Source organism: Juglans microcarpa x Juglans regia, chromosome 5D (assembly GCF_004785595.1).
Source record: "Juglans microcarpa x Juglans regia isolate MS1-56 chromosome 5D, Jm3101_v1.0, whole genome shotgun sequence".
Taxonomy (NCBI): Eukaryota; Viridiplantae; Streptophyta; class Magnoliopsida; order Fagales; family Juglandaceae; genus Juglans; species Juglans microcarpa x Juglans regia.
The window spans coordinates 3,416,105-3,433,449 of NC_054602.1; the positions used below are offsets into that span (position 1 = coordinate 3,416,105).

The 17,345-nt window shown below is 36.0% G+C and overlaps 1 protein-coding gene across 1 annotated transcript; it reads left to right on the forward strand.

Annotated features, from left to right (window-relative positions):
* Positions 1-520: 520 nt before the first annotated feature.
* On the forward strand, positions 521-16,816 carry LOC121265081 (villin-3). Its single transcript, XM_041168546.1, is given in 25 exon segments — positions 521-899; positions 3,662-3,811; positions 4,063-4,162; positions 4,653-4,721; positions 4,849-4,872; positions 4,874-5,086; positions 5,181-5,358; positions 5,481-5,613; positions 6,596-6,755; positions 6,827-6,977; positions 7,060-7,160; positions 7,242-7,400; positions 8,479-8,547; positions 8,617-8,685; positions 8,815-8,952; positions 9,790-9,918; positions 10,917-11,064; positions 11,211-11,221; positions 11,305-11,445; positions 11,527-11,652; positions 12,645-12,707; positions 13,524-13,625; positions 15,267-15,522; positions 15,951-16,180; positions 16,259-16,816. Coding segments are annotated over 24 exon segments (2,937 nt in total). The 5' UTR covers positions 521-899; positions 3,662-3,758; the 3' UTR covers positions 16,373-16,816.
* The last annotated feature ends 529 nt before the right edge of the window (positions 16,817-17,345 follow it).

Consider the following 17,345-nt stretch of genomic DNA (forward strand, 5'->3'; position numbering starts at 1 on the left):
GGTAAGACGGGCGGGAAGTAAGGGATTGAGGAATGTCTACTTGAATTATGATATATTCTGGACAGACCCATTTGACAACATTCCAAGTCATCATTTTTGTACATTTTGTTTTGTCCTATCAATTTAGTGGTCGAATGTATACAATGATGGTACAAAATCTTCGTGATTTGTGGATCCGATAATATTTTATTTGTAAAATAATGTAATTTAAAAAATTATGTTATTATTTCTTTGAAAACAAGCATAGAGAGGGATGAATGAGAATTTTAGTTTAGGTATTGAAGTATTTTCATAATACATCACTATTATTTATTATTTTATTATTATTTTTTTTATTACTATTCACAGAATACCTAAAAATAACTCACCTCCTATATAAAATCTAAATCGTTAATCTGTGACATACAAATCATCAAAAACAAATATAGAAGAAGGAAAATAATAAATACATTATAAGAAAAAATAAATAAATAAATAAATAAAAAGGTGGAAAAAAATCCATGTAGGCATAGGACTGAGGCAACATGGCCGGTGCCACCGTCACCGGATCTTTGCCTCAAAATAACGACTTTATGTTTGGCCATAAAAAAATACCCTTTCAGCTCTCACAAACTCCACAGTTTCTCTTTCTTCTTCATCTTCATCCTCATAATTTATTCATCCATACCCTTCTCTTTTCTCTCCCCCTCTCTGAATTACAATTCTCAAAAGCCTAAAAAGTTAGAGAGAGAAAAACTCACGCACAGAGCAATAATTCACTTTTTCTTTCCAGGTATCTCTTTCTCTTTCCCTTCTCTCTCTCTCTCTCTCTTGCCAGCTCTGCTAGCTCGTCCTTCCCATAGCACCCATTCTCTCTTTCTCACCCCCATCATCACTGTCGCGGAGACAACGATCTCAAGGTACGTTATTTCTTTCTGCTCATCACTCCCGTCATTCTCATACTCCGATCAATCTTTTCAATCCCAACATTTCGGCGATTCTCAGATCTCGTTCTTCACAGAATTGTAATCCGATCCATTATTCTATCGTTATTGCGGTGCGGTTCAGAATTGTAGTTCCTGGTCTGGTCGTACGTAATATTCTGCTAAGTTTAGTTGGTTTGGATTCTTCTCATTTTTTTGTTTGTCTTTTTTATATTCGATATGAGTTTTGATGTGACGGGTCTTCCGGTTCTTGGATTGTTTGTCGTGGGTTAGTTGCTTGATCATTTGTCTAAACTCGTTGTTCCTCTGCTAGTAGTTTGATCTATCATTTTATATGTATTTTTTTTAATTAAATTTGTTTTGAATTCCATGGGAGCTCTTAGATTTCGTATCTGTAGAGGAGATGATTGAATACAATACGAAAGTGGGTCCAAAACAAGGAGATCAAATATTGGCCGTGCCTGTGAATAAATCGGGTGATTTATTTTAATTTTCCAGATTTTTGATGTCCTGATGTATTGTGACCAACGTATTCATGGTCGGTCTTGAATGACACAATTGCCAAGAAAAAGTGATTTGAGGATTAAAATTTCTCATGGGTGTTAGTATTGGAGGCTCAAATCAATTTTGGAGATTTTCGGCAAGTGTTAATGTGGGACAGTAAGTGACTTTGGGACATGGCATGTACGTGTCTTGTCTACTTGATACGGGGAATATGCGTTTAGTTGGAATAATAGATTCGTTGCAGGACTATTTGGAGTTACCAAGGATATCCATATGGAGTTAAAAAGGACTCGCACATTCAAAAGGGTCATTGTTTTGGCTAATGAATTAGAACGCTCATCATTGATTCTCCAGTGCCCGTGTCTTCTTGAGTTTGTACTTTGGTGAGTTTTGCATGCTGGACATATATATATGTATATGCAGAAAAAAAGAAAAAAAGATAACAAATATCTTTATTGGATGTAGTTCACAAGTTGGTTATGGCATGTATGTGCACTTATATGAAATTCGAACAATGAGATTGACTCTATGATATAAAGTTTTTAATTCTGGATTTTGTATCTATCTTTTAATAATAGAATGAGGATTGGCTAAGTCAGGACTCGTTGGAAGGACCGCTGTTATATTGGGACTTGAATCATAAAGAATTCAATATGTGGGATATCTAGACAGTTAGCCCTATTATTACCTGAAGTTTTTATCGTAATAGACATTTGGCTACAACTGGCAGAGAAACAGGTAATATAGCAGTGGTGTATGGAAGCCATGGGGGTATTATAGGACATTATGATCATTCTCAAAGAAAATTTCATGGGATTGCCTTCTCATACATTTCCACTTGCAGATCTTCGTATACTGACCTGAAGGAGGAAAGATGGAAAAAAAGGCACTTTTTTTACATGTTTAGGGTGTAAATCACTGTGAAGGGAAGGCATGTAAAATCCAAGCAACAAACTGAACCATGTAGAGAAATATATCAGGGTAGGAAAACCAATTATTTTGAAATTCATTGAAAGAGTATAAAGGACTCGGTTTCTGCGCTATGGGAAGCAATGAACTGGAAGCTGAAGTCCTGTATAAAAGTCGCATTCTACTGATGTGATGAGGATAAGAGGAGGGACCCAACTCCAACGGGGCTTATGCTCAACTGTGAAGAAGCCAAGTGGGGTGAGGGGCAGGGAGGTTATGATTCCCCCCGTCATAATGGTTTATGTGATGGGGATAACATGAATATGTCTCATGTTTTTTTTTTAAACTTATTGACCACTTGATATATTTGAGTTTGACCTTGCTTTGTTCCTGAATCCATCATTGCTTCTGATTTTGACAACTGAAGCAAGAAATGAGGTAGCATGCAAACAAGATGTAAAATACCAAATCCAATGCAAATGCTAGACTCCGACACTGAAGGATTTTTTTTTTTTTTTTTTTTAAGTAAACCAAAATTTTATTGATAGGAAAGAATAGGCAATGCCACAAGTACATGGAATGTACACAAGAGACAGAAACTCTAATACAGAAGGATGAAGTTGTTGGTAATCACGAAATATTAGACACATTCAAGCTTCAGATTGACACACTTGCACACATGCTTATTACATAATAAATATCTGATATAGTGTTGACTGTGTTTTTTATGAAGGGTTGCTGTATGTAAAAAATCAGTATGTTGTAACTTTGGCTTTATTGGGATGTAGGCTGAAGCCAGATGTGATAGATACTAGCACAGTTAAAACACATAATCCATTATGACAGACACGCGCTTCCAATAATAGTATTATCATATTGATAAGATATGCTCTTAAGGATTTCTATGAGGTCTTTCTGAGGACCTATTATGATTCATATTTAGTAACAAGTTATCAAATTGAAAAATTATGTTGCTTTTGTTTCGGAAATTCCTATATTAGTAGGTCTTGATATTACTTAGCCATGCAATTGCCAAATTGACTTTCTTTATTTGCTCTGACACTGTCACTTTGTTGTGACCTCCACATTTCTGGCATCAGCAGGAAAATTAGAATGACATTCTTGCCTGGTTATATTTGGCTCTTCAGATTAGTTATTATTACTATTTTTTTTTTCCATGGAACACTTGTCTTTTTTGCAACCTCTGCTTATCTGATGCATTGGGCTCATCTAACACAGCTAATATGCTTAAATAACGTTATAGATTATGCTGTTAATGTTTGTTCTTGGTATATTTTTAATCTACCGTTTCTTCTCTTGTGCAGTTCAATTCTTGAGGAAAATCTGGACACTAGAAAATAGGAGTAAAAAAACATATTTTTTGGCCTTTTCTGAATCAGTGACAAAGAAAGCTTCCTGGAAATGTCTAGCTCTGCAAAATTGGACCCTGCATTTCAGGGAGCGGGTCAGAGAGTGTATCCTTACTATGAGTAGTGACATAAGAAATGAATTTGTGGACATTGTTTATTTGCTTATTTATTTTTTTATGATTTTGTGTCTAAGAGAGGGGTGAACATAAAACGGATTTGCCTCCACTTCTGACAGAAAGTCTGTATAAATTTAATTCACCTTATGTTGTGTGCTTGTCTGAGTTTTCCTGGGTATTTTGTTTTATGTTGAACATGTTGCCTTTCCACTCTTAGATTTTAAACTTAACATCTTACAGAGGAACTGAGATTTGGCGAATTGAGAACTTTCAGCCCATACCATTGCCAAAATCCGAATATGGAAAATTCTACATGGGGGATAGCTATATTGTCTTACAGGTTCAAACTTCATTCAATGCTCTCCTCTCTCTCTCTCTCTCTCCTCTCTCTCTCTCTCTACTGACATAATTTTATATCTTGGTATGTATGTTTGTCACCTCACAGGAACCCTAAAAAACTTCAATGTGTGCGTACATTGTCTTTGATGTTTTTCTTTTAGAAAGAGCGTTTTGAACTGTTTGTGCTGAAACATTAGTCTTGACTGATTATGCTATTCTCCTAAGTTGTTTGGAGTTGACACAAGGACAAAGTGGGTCTTATTTTGGGGGTTTAAAAGTACTCTAGAAAGATTGGTTGGATTACGCACTGATTAGAAGTCAACAAATGATACATGCTTGTGACCCTAATTACTTGATTTTTCAGTTCTTCATCTGCGCTTTCATTGGTTTGGTCCAATAAAAGAGGGCCAGGGTTTCAATGTAAATGATTATAGATACCTATAGCAAAACAGCCCTTGTATACAATGCTTATCTGTCTTGCCCTTCTGTAGACAACGCAAGGTAAAGGAGGTGCTTATCTCTTTGATATACACTTCTGGATTGGGAAAGATACAAGTCAGGTGTGCCTTCTTCTTGTTTGATTTAATTTTGTTTCCTCATTTTGGAGTTTTAACTTTTTTCTTTAACATATAGAGGTAAGATTTGATCTAAAAATGTAGTCTCATCAAGCCTCATTACTTCTCACAGGATGAAGCAGGAACGGCAGCTATAAAAAACTGTTGAACTTGATGCAGTTCTTGGAGGGCGTGCTGTGCAGCACAGGGAATTACAAGGCCATGAATCTGACAAATTCTTGTCCTACTTTAAGCCTTGTATAATACCATTGGAGGGTGGTGTGGCATCGGGATTTAAAAAGCCCGAGGAAGAAGAATTTGAAACACGGTTGTATATATGTAGAGGAAAACGAGTTGTCAGAATGAAACAGGCAGGGAAAATTAACTTCATGAATTTAATGCAATTCTTTTAGATGTGGATTTGGATAGATGAAGGAATTATCATTCTCGATTTTTCTTATGCAGGTTCCATTTGCTCGGTCATCACTGAACCATGATGATGTATTTATCCTGGACACTCAGAGTAAGATTTATCAATTCAATGGTGCAAATTCCAATATTCAGGAAAGGGCCAAGGCTTTGGAAGTAATTCAGTTTTTGAAGGAAAAATATCATGAGGGAATATGTGATGTTGCAATTGTTGGTAAGACACTTGTATTTCCACTCTTATTATCCTACCAGTACTCTTTGCTCATATCTATTTTGATTCAGGGTTATCCTTTATTTGGTTACTTGATTTAACATGATAAGAGTTTTCCATGCCAGATGATGGCAAGTTGGATACTGAGTCAGACTCAGGTGAGTTCTGGGTCCTCTTCGGAGGTTTTGCTCCAATAGGCAAGAAGGTCACTGCCGAAGATGATGCTATTCCTGAGGCCACTCCTGCTAAACTTTATAGGTATTCCCCTCTACCATGATTATATTTATGTGTCAAAGCTATGCTTTCTTATGGAATTTCCTTCTTATATTTTCCTCCATTGTTCTTATTTCTGATTGAAAGCATATTTTTTGAGTAGTGGTAATAGCGTGAGAAAATGGGAAGCAGATAATAAGTCTCTAAAATGTTGAACTTCACCTTGTGCCCTGGATTCAGGAATTGAGCTTTATGTGGAGAGGTTGCCATGTCTGTGTGTGCCCGTGCTTGTCCCCCTTTTACTTATGTCCCTTTGGAGTCTATGAGGTTTTTCAAGGATTATTTCTTCACCTCTATTCATTCATAATTGATCTTTCAATTATATTCAGTCAAACTTTTCCAAAATAAGAAAGAAAAAGAAAAATATCACCTTTTGATTTTAAATGTTTGTTCAGGAAACTTGAGGATATAATTATGCTTGCATTTAACTCGCAGGGTGAGAGTAAATGAAGTTTTGTATATTTTCAATGCTCTCCTTGTGCTTAAGGTCAAGCATTTAACCAAGAGGCTGATGTATCTTGTATTTCAGTTTTTCCTTTTTTTTTTCTCATTTATAATTTTCTTACTTTATCGCGTATTGAGTTTCTTGCTTTTCTTTTTGGGAAGTCCCAAAATGTGTGTCCACTTTCAGAAAATCAAAGCATTTATGCCTGCATCTTACCATATGGCCCCTCAATAGTTAAAGAAACCATTCAAGATACTCGTAAAGAGATGTGCCACCTTTGTTAATTTTGGTAAGAGAGGTGTACTTTTTCTTCTTCATTAACCATAGTTTCATTTCATATCAAGACAATCAAACTAGGATGGAGGGAGTATGATTTTCATGGGTATATGTTTGTCTCCATCATTGAGTTTCTTGTTCTGGATGAAAGGTAGCATGTACTAGTTAGCGTGGCAGTATCCCATAATGTCTACAGCTATCAAGTTATCAACATAATGCTTACTTGGTTTTTTCTGGTTTCTACAGCATTACTGATGGACAGGTGAACATAGTAGAAGGTGAACTATCCAAATCCCAGTTGGAAAACAACAAATGCTATCTACTGGACTGTGGTACTGAGTTATTTATTTGGGTTGGCCGGGTAATGCAATTGGAGGAGAGAAAAGCTGCCATCCAAGTGGCTGAGGTAGTGGCAGAACATGCAGTTCTTGATGTCTTCGTGAAAGTAGGGATTCTTAATTTCAAATTTTATTCCAGGAATTTGTTGCTGGTCAAAATAGGCCAAAATCGACTCAGATTACACGGCTTATTCAAGGTTATGAGACACATTCATTTAAATCCAACTTTGACTCTTGGCCTTCGGGCTCTGCGACTCCTGCCAATGAGGAAGGAAGAGGCAAAGTAGCAGGTAGTGGTCATTTCCTCTTGCATAAATTAAAAAGGCATCTTGGAGTTAGCTTGATTGAATATTGTATCCTGTGCACTGCTAGCTTTGTTGAAGCAACAAGGAGTTGGGGTCAAGGGAATGACAAAAAGCACTCCTGTAAACGAGGAAGTCCCTCCTTTGCTCGAGGGAGGTGGAAAGATGGAGGTCTAATCGATACTTTTGTCATTGCTGACTCTATTCAAATCTAGTATCTTTCTAAATATTGACTATTGCTTTTTCCCCCAGGTATGGCGCATCAATGGCAGTGCCAAGACTCCATTGCCTGGAGAGGATATTGGGAAATTTTATAGTGGAGATTGCTACATTGTTTTGTATACGTACCACTCTGGTGATAGGAAAGAAGATTACTTTTTGTGCTCTTGGTTTGGAAAGGATAGCGTTGAGGTAAATTTCATTTTTCTAGTTTGGGTCTGAAGTATTTTAAAGAATGGCTTTACAGTTGCATGCAATTCTTGTAATATACAAAGCAGAGAGATGTATCTTCAAACTACCTTATAATTAGTAATTCACCTTGCAAATCTTCTTTTCTTTTCTTTTCTTTTTTCTTTTATTTTATTTTATTTTATTGCTGAGGTACACAGGTACCCAGCAAGTCTTAAACCCGAGTCTTCACCCTCCATTATTATTTTTTTACTCTGGGTCTGGGTTTACGTATTCATTGAAGGATTTCACTGTTTCATTTTTTAATCGCGCAAAAGATTTAGTCAATTTTGTTCCTAGAAATTTTGTTTAAAATGATTTATTCTCCACTTCTGTGAAGCTATTTAATCATTTAACAACGGTGATCATTATTCAGGTGAATTTTGTCTATCCTCAACTTAGGAAATGTTATCTCAATTGTCTAAGGGTGGCTACATTGCTTCTTTTCTTTTTTCCTTTTTTAAATCCACTATCTAGGGCATATATTATGTTCATCTATATTTCTGCCTTCTGTCCTCACTTCACCTATCCAGTTGCTTTTAGTCTTCACCATTACCTGCCACCTTAAAAACTACACTTCATATTCTAGGGTCAGTGATCCATGTTATGGGGAAAAGATCTCAAATTCTTCGTCTTTTGTGATTATGGATATCAAATAACTTGGCACAATTAATATCTGGCATTTCATTTCAATTTCGTGTATAAATGCATCTCCTTGTGTTATTTATTCATATTTCAGGCAGTTTTTATTTTTTTGGTTTTGATAATTTATTAGAAAGATATAGGATCTCATACTGCCAGATGTTTTTGTGGCAACCGTTTTTCTCTATAAGCCCGATATTCCATATTACTTTATAAAAAAAAAAAAAAAGCCGAATCATGATGTTCCAAACGTACGGCACAATTTTCTGCTTACACTACTTTTGTAATCATTTTTTATACAACACAGAACTTTGCATCCATCACATATTTCTAATGCTTGTATAATAGAAAAAGATTCCTAACTTTTACCTTTGATTTTCTTGTATCCATTACAATTCAGGAGGATCAAAAGATGGCTACTCGGTTGGCTAATACTATGTTCAACTCATTAAAGGGGAGACCTGTTCAGGTAGCATATTGTTTTTATTCAAAAGGGAAACGTGACATAAGACTTGCATATAATGAGTGCTTCTTGCAGGGTCGCATATTTCAAGGTAAAGAGCCTCCGCAATTTGTTGCACTTTTTCAACCTATGGTGGTCCTAAAGGTATCCTGCTTAAACTTGCACTTAAGTTTGCCTTGCATATCAAGCTTCCATCATAGCCACTATGATAAGATCTTTTGTCTCAACTAGGGGTTTATAGCTAACAGTGTAATTCGTTGGTTTCATCTTCAGGGAGGTTTGAGCTCTGGTTACAAAAAATTAATAGCTGACAAAGGTTTGACGGATGAAACTTACATGGCGGACTCTGTTGCACTCATTCGGATATCTGGAACTTCCATTCATAACAATAAAGCAGTACAAGTTGATGCAGTATGCCCTCATTGAATTTCTTCTTTGTCATACTTCAAGCTGGTTTCTGTTATTTTTAAAATATTTTATCCTTGGAAAAATCTTTCACAATCTGGCTTTTTTTATGTGGTTTTCCTGTTAGCTAATTTGAAACCACAATTCTGCCTATTGTTTTGTTCTCGTGGTCAGTGTTGTAATTATGGTAGTTATCATAAGCTCTGTAAATGTTTTATATTATAGAACAATACCATAACATCTGGATTTCCATCTCTAGTATGACACAATTATTAAAGCATCCAACCCAAAAAAATCAACTATTAGTTGGAGAGGCCAGACAAGTTTCTTTTTTTAAATCCGAGCACGTACCAATATAGTGTGGAAAAGTCAATACCCCCTTTCATATCCAAGCTCAACATAAACCAAAATTAAGGAAAAAAGGTTCGATGGCTCAACCAAAACTAAACTGAAGATAATTGGGCCTGAGACAGATTCCAAGAACAAGAAATTAGGGCCAATACCATGTTAAAAGAATCCAACCCAAAAATTTAAGCTAGTAGATAGAGGCCCTGTAACTATATGATATCAATAGCCAGATATATACCCAATGAGGTGTTTCTCATAATAAATGTAAGTTTAGTTTTTTGAATTTTTTGACATGATTATAAGTGGTAAGTGGACTAGATATGATGGCCTAAATAGACTAACAAAAGAATAACTAGTTTATTAACTCCCCTTTCCCCCTTCCTTTCAGAAATTCAAACCATTCGAATTGCATAATTGTGGTAGACATCAATAATCATTTGAATAATCTCGTTTTTTTTCTAACAGGAATATGTGTGTGTGTTTGTTCTTGTTTAGGTTGCAACCTCGTTGAATTCTATGGAGTGTTTTATCCTGCAATCTGGATCTTCAATTTTCACCTGGCATGGAAATCAATGTACCTTTGAGCAGCAGCAGTTGGCTGCAAAAGTTGCAGAGTTTTTGAAGGTACTTGTTGAAAATTGTTTTCAATATGGATTTAATCCAATACTGCGGCTTTCAAATGTAGTAGCATCAGTCCAAAGCATGACCAAGTGGGCTCAACATGTTAGTAAGCCAAACATATCACAGCAAAGCCACAAAACACACTATGGTGTAGAAGGAACTGATATTTTTTCTTTTTTGACTTAATTTTGTAAGAAAATGAAAAACCCACGTTTTTATGTTTGGCTTTTAACTGTCCTTTCCTGGTAGTTTCTTTTTTTTTTTTTTTGATCGGTAAACAAATTTTTATTGATCAAAAGAGTAGGCCATAGCCCAAGTATACGGGACATATACAGGCGCAACGCCAAGGCATGCTAGTTTAGTGATACAAGGAACTCATGGAAGGCCATGCCATGAAAATCAATTACAATCAACCAATGGAGTAAAGTATTGAAAATTTAACCAGGTTAATATCTTAACATTTTGTACATTTTATTGGTAACCAAGCAGAGCATTGAGTAGTTTGGGTTGGTTAGTTTTGTATTTTCCCCATTTTTTCCTGGCTATTTTAAATTTTGTATTAGAAATTTAGGGATATAGTGAGGATGCATAACTCCCTCTTCTTAAGTCTTAAGCTTAAAAGTCTCAGCTGGCAAAATAGAGCTACCTAGGACTTTAACCTAATACTATTATCCGTATATCATAAGCTGATGCAATTTGTTTCAACTGAGTATAGTGCTATATTTGACTCTAGAATATATCACAATTTTTTAGATAATTTATTGTAGCTTGTCTCCATATTGTAATCACTGTACCTACCTATAAACAAAATATATTTCAATCACTGTACCTTGTATCAGTGTTTCTTTTTCCTTGGTAGAAAAAGTTGACAGGAACACAGAACTAGGTGGAAGTGTGCTTGGAATTTATTCAGTGCATGCTTAACATAGTTTCTGGAAATCTAAGCCGAGTTTTCCTTCTACATTGTCATTAATCAAGTAAAGAGTTATTGCCTTATTCAGCCTGGAGCTGCTCTGAAACATGCTAAAGAAGGAACAGAGAGCTCAACCTTCTGGTTTGGACTTGGGGGGAAACAAAGTTACACCAGTAAAAAAGTTGCTCCGGAGATTGTCAGAGATCCTCACTTGTTCACATTCTCATTCAACAAAGGTAGCATTCCTCTTCAATGTGTAATAAGCTTCTTCTCCCATGAATTAAAATATGGCAAACCAAGTGCTATAAGCTGTTGAAGTGCTGATTATCCATTCTCACTCTTCTTGTTCTGATCATTTTCGTTGTCATGTGGATCCACCCAGGAAAGTTTCAGGTGAGTTTAAGACTTCCTTATAGCTTGGCTCGGGTTTTCATTGGCTTCTATGTTCATTTTTTTTTAACATAATTATTGGGCAGGTAGAGGAAGTTTACAACTTTTCTCAGGACGATCTGTTGACAGAGGATACCTTGATACTCGATACTCATGCTGAAGTGTTTGTTTGGGTTGGTCAGTCTGTAGATTCTAAAGAAAAGCAAAACGCATTTGAAACTGTCCAGGTGCGGGGTAAACTGTTAAGGATCTTGTTATATTATCTGTGTCATCTGGTCTTAGGAGACAATTGTTTTTTGTTTTTCCAGAAATACATTGAGATGGCTGCATCTCTTGATGGGTTGTCTCCAAGCGTGCCACTATACAAAGTCACAGAAGGAAATGAACCATGCTTCTTCACAACCTACTTTTCATGGGATCATGCAAAAGCCATTGTATGTGTTTAATTGACAGATCTCTCTTACAATTGATTTTATACTTATTTTAATTTTCTTATAATCATTAAGTTTTGTCCTCAATCAAGGTGATGATGTTTCTTCTGGTATATCCATGCAAAGTTGAGAATAGAATGCAATATCTCATATGGATGAAACAAAGTGGAATCTTGCCGTCCCGTAGGAATTAATTGAAAGAGACATGATTTGTACAATCCTAGGTTGTGTAAACTCTCGCGCATTCCCTTTGAAAAAAGTTAACAAATCTAGGACTCACATGAAAAAAATTCATTTTTCTAATGATAGGCTCCACTTTTTTCCAAAGACAGTGCGCGAGGCTTGCACACCCTAGGACTATTGTATCTATCATTACCCTTCACCTTTACCTCCATCCGATCAATTTATGGGAGTCACTCAAAAACAGGCAAATGATATTAGCAGTAAGTGCCAAATGCAGGAATTGAGAACTTGGAAAAATGGGGAAGCATAACATAATGTCACAGTAAAAAGATTAGAATCATTCATAATCGTTGTCTCGGAAATAGCAACTTGAGAGGTATCCAGAATGTAATATGTCACACAGCATATGAGTACACCCTTATAAGTGATAGTATATAAGTGGAACTATGCCATGGCATTAGATACTAATTATTGCTAGCTATCAATGTTCAATGGTAATTGGACGAATCTTAAGAATGATTATCATATATGATAGAAGATGGCTTTTCAAAATCTTTTCTCAAATGCTGAACTTGTCTGCCTATGAGTTTTCAGAAATTCTATCTCTGATGAGTTTGTGATGTGAAAAACGAGAAGCGGAATAGCTTGACAAGAAAGAAAGAAAGATAAAAGGAAGAAATTTTTAGCATAGTTAAGATGACATGATTTCATAGAAATGACTTTATTTTTTATGAATTGATTGGTCTTAAGAATGATTTATTGTATGATGACTTTTAAAATTCGCCCTAAGCAAGTATTTTTGAGAAACGCAGGCTCAGGGAAACTCATTTCAAAAGAAGGTGGCGCTATTGTTTGGGATTGGCCATACTGTTGAGGTATATGCCAATTTAATGTAACCTCCTATAACTGATGTATTTTGAACTCTGTTTGTGAGATGAACTTGATGTCTAATTTGTACAATGAATACAACATGAGAAATTCATGTTGACTGCCTACAAATTATAGCCATAATCTATTTGGTTACGAGGATTCTTCGTTGTCCTACGTTTGAAATTTAAATTTTTTCTTTTCCAGGTTCTTTTTATGCCTTTATCTTTTTTCTTATTTTTGAGACTACACTCAAAGTTGACTTCAGTAATTAGCCTTATACAATGTTGGTTTTCCAAAACTGGGGTGTGGGAAGGGTGGTTGGGGCCGAAGGGATATATGAAGATAGATTTTATTTTTATTTGTTAGAACTTGAAAACATGAATAAGATTTTCCCATTATTAATATGAATGTTTTCTTGTTCTAATGATAGGTCCTGATAAATTCTTGTGTAGTCAACGTTTGGAAAACCACGAATTATGCTAGCCATTAATGGTGTAACTAGGTTTTAATTTGTACTCTTTTGTTTAATTTTTATAAAACAGAGAATTTTTTTTCTTATTTGGAGTAGTATAATTCATACAAGTACCATTATTGTTCATAGTATTATTGTTTCTACCAATAAAAGAAATAGTATGTTTTTTCTGCCGTTGGTACTTTTTTTTTTTTTTTTTTTTCCTTCTGATATTATGATGAATGAAAAACTGTTCCATGTCTTTATGTGTTTCCAAGTCCGTGCACATTTGTATTCCAATTATACCCCATTAAATCTTGTTCTTTTCCAATGAAGTGATGCATGATATTTTATGCTACTTCTGGGCCAGGATAAATCCAGTGGGAATCAAGGGGGACCCACTCAAAGAGCTTCAGCGTTAGCTGCCTTATCTTCTGCATTCAATCCATCCTCTGGGAAATCAGCTCAGTCGGTAAACAACCTGCTGATGCCTCTACCGTATTGCTAAAATTCTGTTCACCTTCCCTTATTGCTGTATAATACTTTAATGTCTTTATTATTATAATCTAAGGAGGTACGCCCCATTCTGTTTGCACGGATGAAGCTAGGCACACAAAGCCCCCTGCCCAGCCCAAGCTCCCCCTAAAAAATGAAATTAATAGAAGGGAGTTATTGTTTATTGATGTGACCAGCCTAGTGTAAGGGCAGTGAATTTCAAAGCATTTGGCTGGTTGAGAGGCTTGATAAATAAACTCTTGGCTACCTCTTGTGATTTGATAGGTTGAGGCATGTAGGCCAAGCAGGCCCACTTCTGGAAGTGCTAAAACATTGCCAAAAGGGGTTGCATTTATAGTCTTTAGTTGAAAATGGGAGATACATTCCATGCAGAAATGTTAATTGGCAGTGTTAATGTCCTTCCTGCAGAATCTATACTTTCATAATAACAATGGTGATAATAATATTATTGGGCTCGCTTTTCATATCCTATGTACTTGGATATTTCTTACTCATTAAAATTGTAGTTGTTAGATTGGAAGAGAGATCATTTAGGGTTAGACAGAAAGAGGAGATTAAAGAGAAGAGGGTGGAGAAAAATCAAACTCCGGCTCTCCTGCATTTATGTATATATATGTATATGGGTTATATGACGAAAAGACCTTTATTGAGTGATACTTATTCATACACACCATATATTCCCTAAGGTTGTAAAGGGAGCAAAATTTTAATCACTACAATAAAGACAATAATGATCCCTCACTTGGGAACTGCAGAAGATGCTTTGTGCATGTGTCACTTTACATTTGAGATGGCACATCCAGGTTAAAAGTGAGCATGCTATATTATAAAGAGGTGAGGTCAGTTCTTTACCAAAATATGAATAAAAGGGTATACATAAGTGGTTAGTTAGCATTTCCATTTAGGGGATTTGCCTCATTAGACATATCTATCTTGCGAGTTTCACATTCAGCAAGGTATCTGAGATTCTGATGTCTAAAAGGATCAGAAAACACCCTTCCATCCTAGGAATTAAAATAATTTTCTCCAAGTTTACTTGAGAAAATTTAAGGAAAATCTATTCGACTTGAGTTTAGAAACAGGACAATAGGGGGTTTGTGCTGTCATATTGTATGCGAGTTTGAGTAAAAACTATATCTCTCTATGTGACTCTGGGATGTAGTAATTATCCTTTTTAGCGGTGAGGTCAGCAATATTAAGCCTTTTGGAAATAGAGGAATGCTATACATACTAGCTAGGAATTGATGTGGCTGTATGCATTAGTTACTTGGGAAAGTCATTACATTGCCCTCTTTCTGAGAACGGTTTGACTTTGACAGCTCCTGTACAATGTTTGTCTTGTTGGTTTCTACAAACATGAGAGGGTATCATGCACGCCACACTCCAAATTGCAACTTAAATATCACTCGACTTTGGTGCAATTATAGTTTTCCTTGTGATGTGTACATCGTTGTGCTACTGCATTCTTTTTCTTTGTTTTTTTTTTTTTATTTGGTAGGATACTTCTAGTTTATACCTGATGATGATGATCATAGAAGCATGTATGCACCTTTTTTTTACACATTCTTATGCTAAATCAACTTCTGTGCTATCCCAGGCTCTGGACAAATCCAATGGGTCAAATCAAGGACATAGGCAAAGGGCTGAAGCTCTAGCTGCCTTAAACTCTGCATTTACTTCTTCCTCTGGAACCAAGAGTACTGCTCCCAGGCCATCTCCCACAGGTCAAGGATCACAAAGAGCAGCAGCAGTTGCTGCTCTTTCATCAGTTCTTACTGCTGAAAAAAAGCAATCACCTGATGCTTCTCCCACCCCATCCATTAGCAGTCCTCCACCGGAAACTAATCCTCATGGTATGGTAGATACAAGAATTATTATCTTCATGAAATAATTAGCATAGAACCACAAAAAACATCAGAATTGTTTGCGTAAAGTTATCCAAAAATGCTTTGTGAAACCGGAGATCATTCCTTCTCAGTTCGTGTTTAGCCAGATTATACGTACTATTGGAAAATTGAGGTACCTGGCCTTTGCTGAGATGATAGAGGGGCGGGGAGCTCTCGTGTTAATCTCATCAATCTCATCGAATAGAAAAGGATATTAACTTGTATCAAGCAATGGAGTAACCATCCCAGTCTTTTAGAGTATTAGTCAATTTTATAAAATGTTGTAACCACCACCTAGCTTCTGTTTTTCCTTGATGAGTAAATCTTAGCCTCGTGTTTGTTCACTTGTCTCTAAAACATTTGAACATATGGCTCATTTTGAGTACTTACTGCAGAAGCAAAGACTGAAGATGCCCAATCCGAAACAGAGGGTCATCAAGAAGTTGTGGCAGTCAAGGAGGCAGACGAAGTTGCACCTGCGTCTCAAAGCAATGGGGAGGATTCTGAGCCAAATCAAGAGACAGTGCAGGGGAATGATAGTGAAAGCGGTCAAATATTCAGTTATGATCAAGTGAAGGCCAAATCTGATAATCCAGCGACCGGAATTGATTTTAAACGGAGAGAGGTTGGTATTATGAACATCTAAATTTTAAGTTTTAATGCAGGATTGTGATTAATGTTATTTTCTTTCCTGAATTTCTAGACTTATCTGTCGGATGAGGAGTTCGAAACTGTACTGGGGATGACCAAAGAAGCATTCTATAAATTGCCAAAGTGGAAGCAAGACATGCAGAAGAAGAAAGTTGATTTGTTTTAGAGACCAAGGTCATTAAAATTTTCCACCTTATATATATTTTGCTTCCTTGTTCCTCAATTATATCGATCGCACTTCTAAGTTGGATATCTATGGTTTATTGGGTAGAACATGCCTGGTTTACGATGGTCTTGGCATTGTGCTGCCACCCTTGATGAACGCAGATGTGATATATCAGCGGTATTTATTGTGATGGCATCTGAAGAGTGATTCTTTTTTGTTTTAACTTTTTCTCCTTTTAAACTATTGCTGCCTTTTGTAATGCTCGCAGATTCTAGTTTGATAGAGTTTGGGGCAGTTCAAATTCTTTTATTTGGTCAGTATGCATTCCATTTTATGGTTATCTGATTGTTCTCTTATCTTTTATTTTTGTTAAAAAGGGGAAGGGTGTATATGTACTGCTTTTGTACTCAGATTCTAATATTAAAGAATGGAAATTTGTTTGTTGGTTGCTGTTTTACAAGTCATGAAAAACTAACTCCTGCCCTTTAGTTTCTTTATAAATTACCATCTGCATCTTGAAGACACCTACCTGTAATTGCTCATGCATGATTGTTCTTTATATATATATATATACATACACAAGAACATGATTAGATGGATGAAAAGGCATGATTACACAAACACCCACACACAAAGTGGGAAACATTCCTTTGCGTTTTTCGTATCTTATGACAGGGAACAACTTAAGTACTGATTAGCTAGGACTGCACTGCCTCAACTCATCTCCATGTAAAATGACAAGAAAATTGTTCCAAATTATCAATAAATTACTCCATTATTATTACTCCTCAAATTTCCAATCGGAGGATCAGTCAAATGTGGGCATATTATGTAACGAACAATTGCAAACAACTATATTTCACAATAAATGAATTAAGAAACAATGGATTGAGTCCAGTGGTACTGTTTATTATTCGGTTGGTGGTGATGAGGAGACCGGGTGGCTGCTTTAATTAAATATATTGTAAAATCT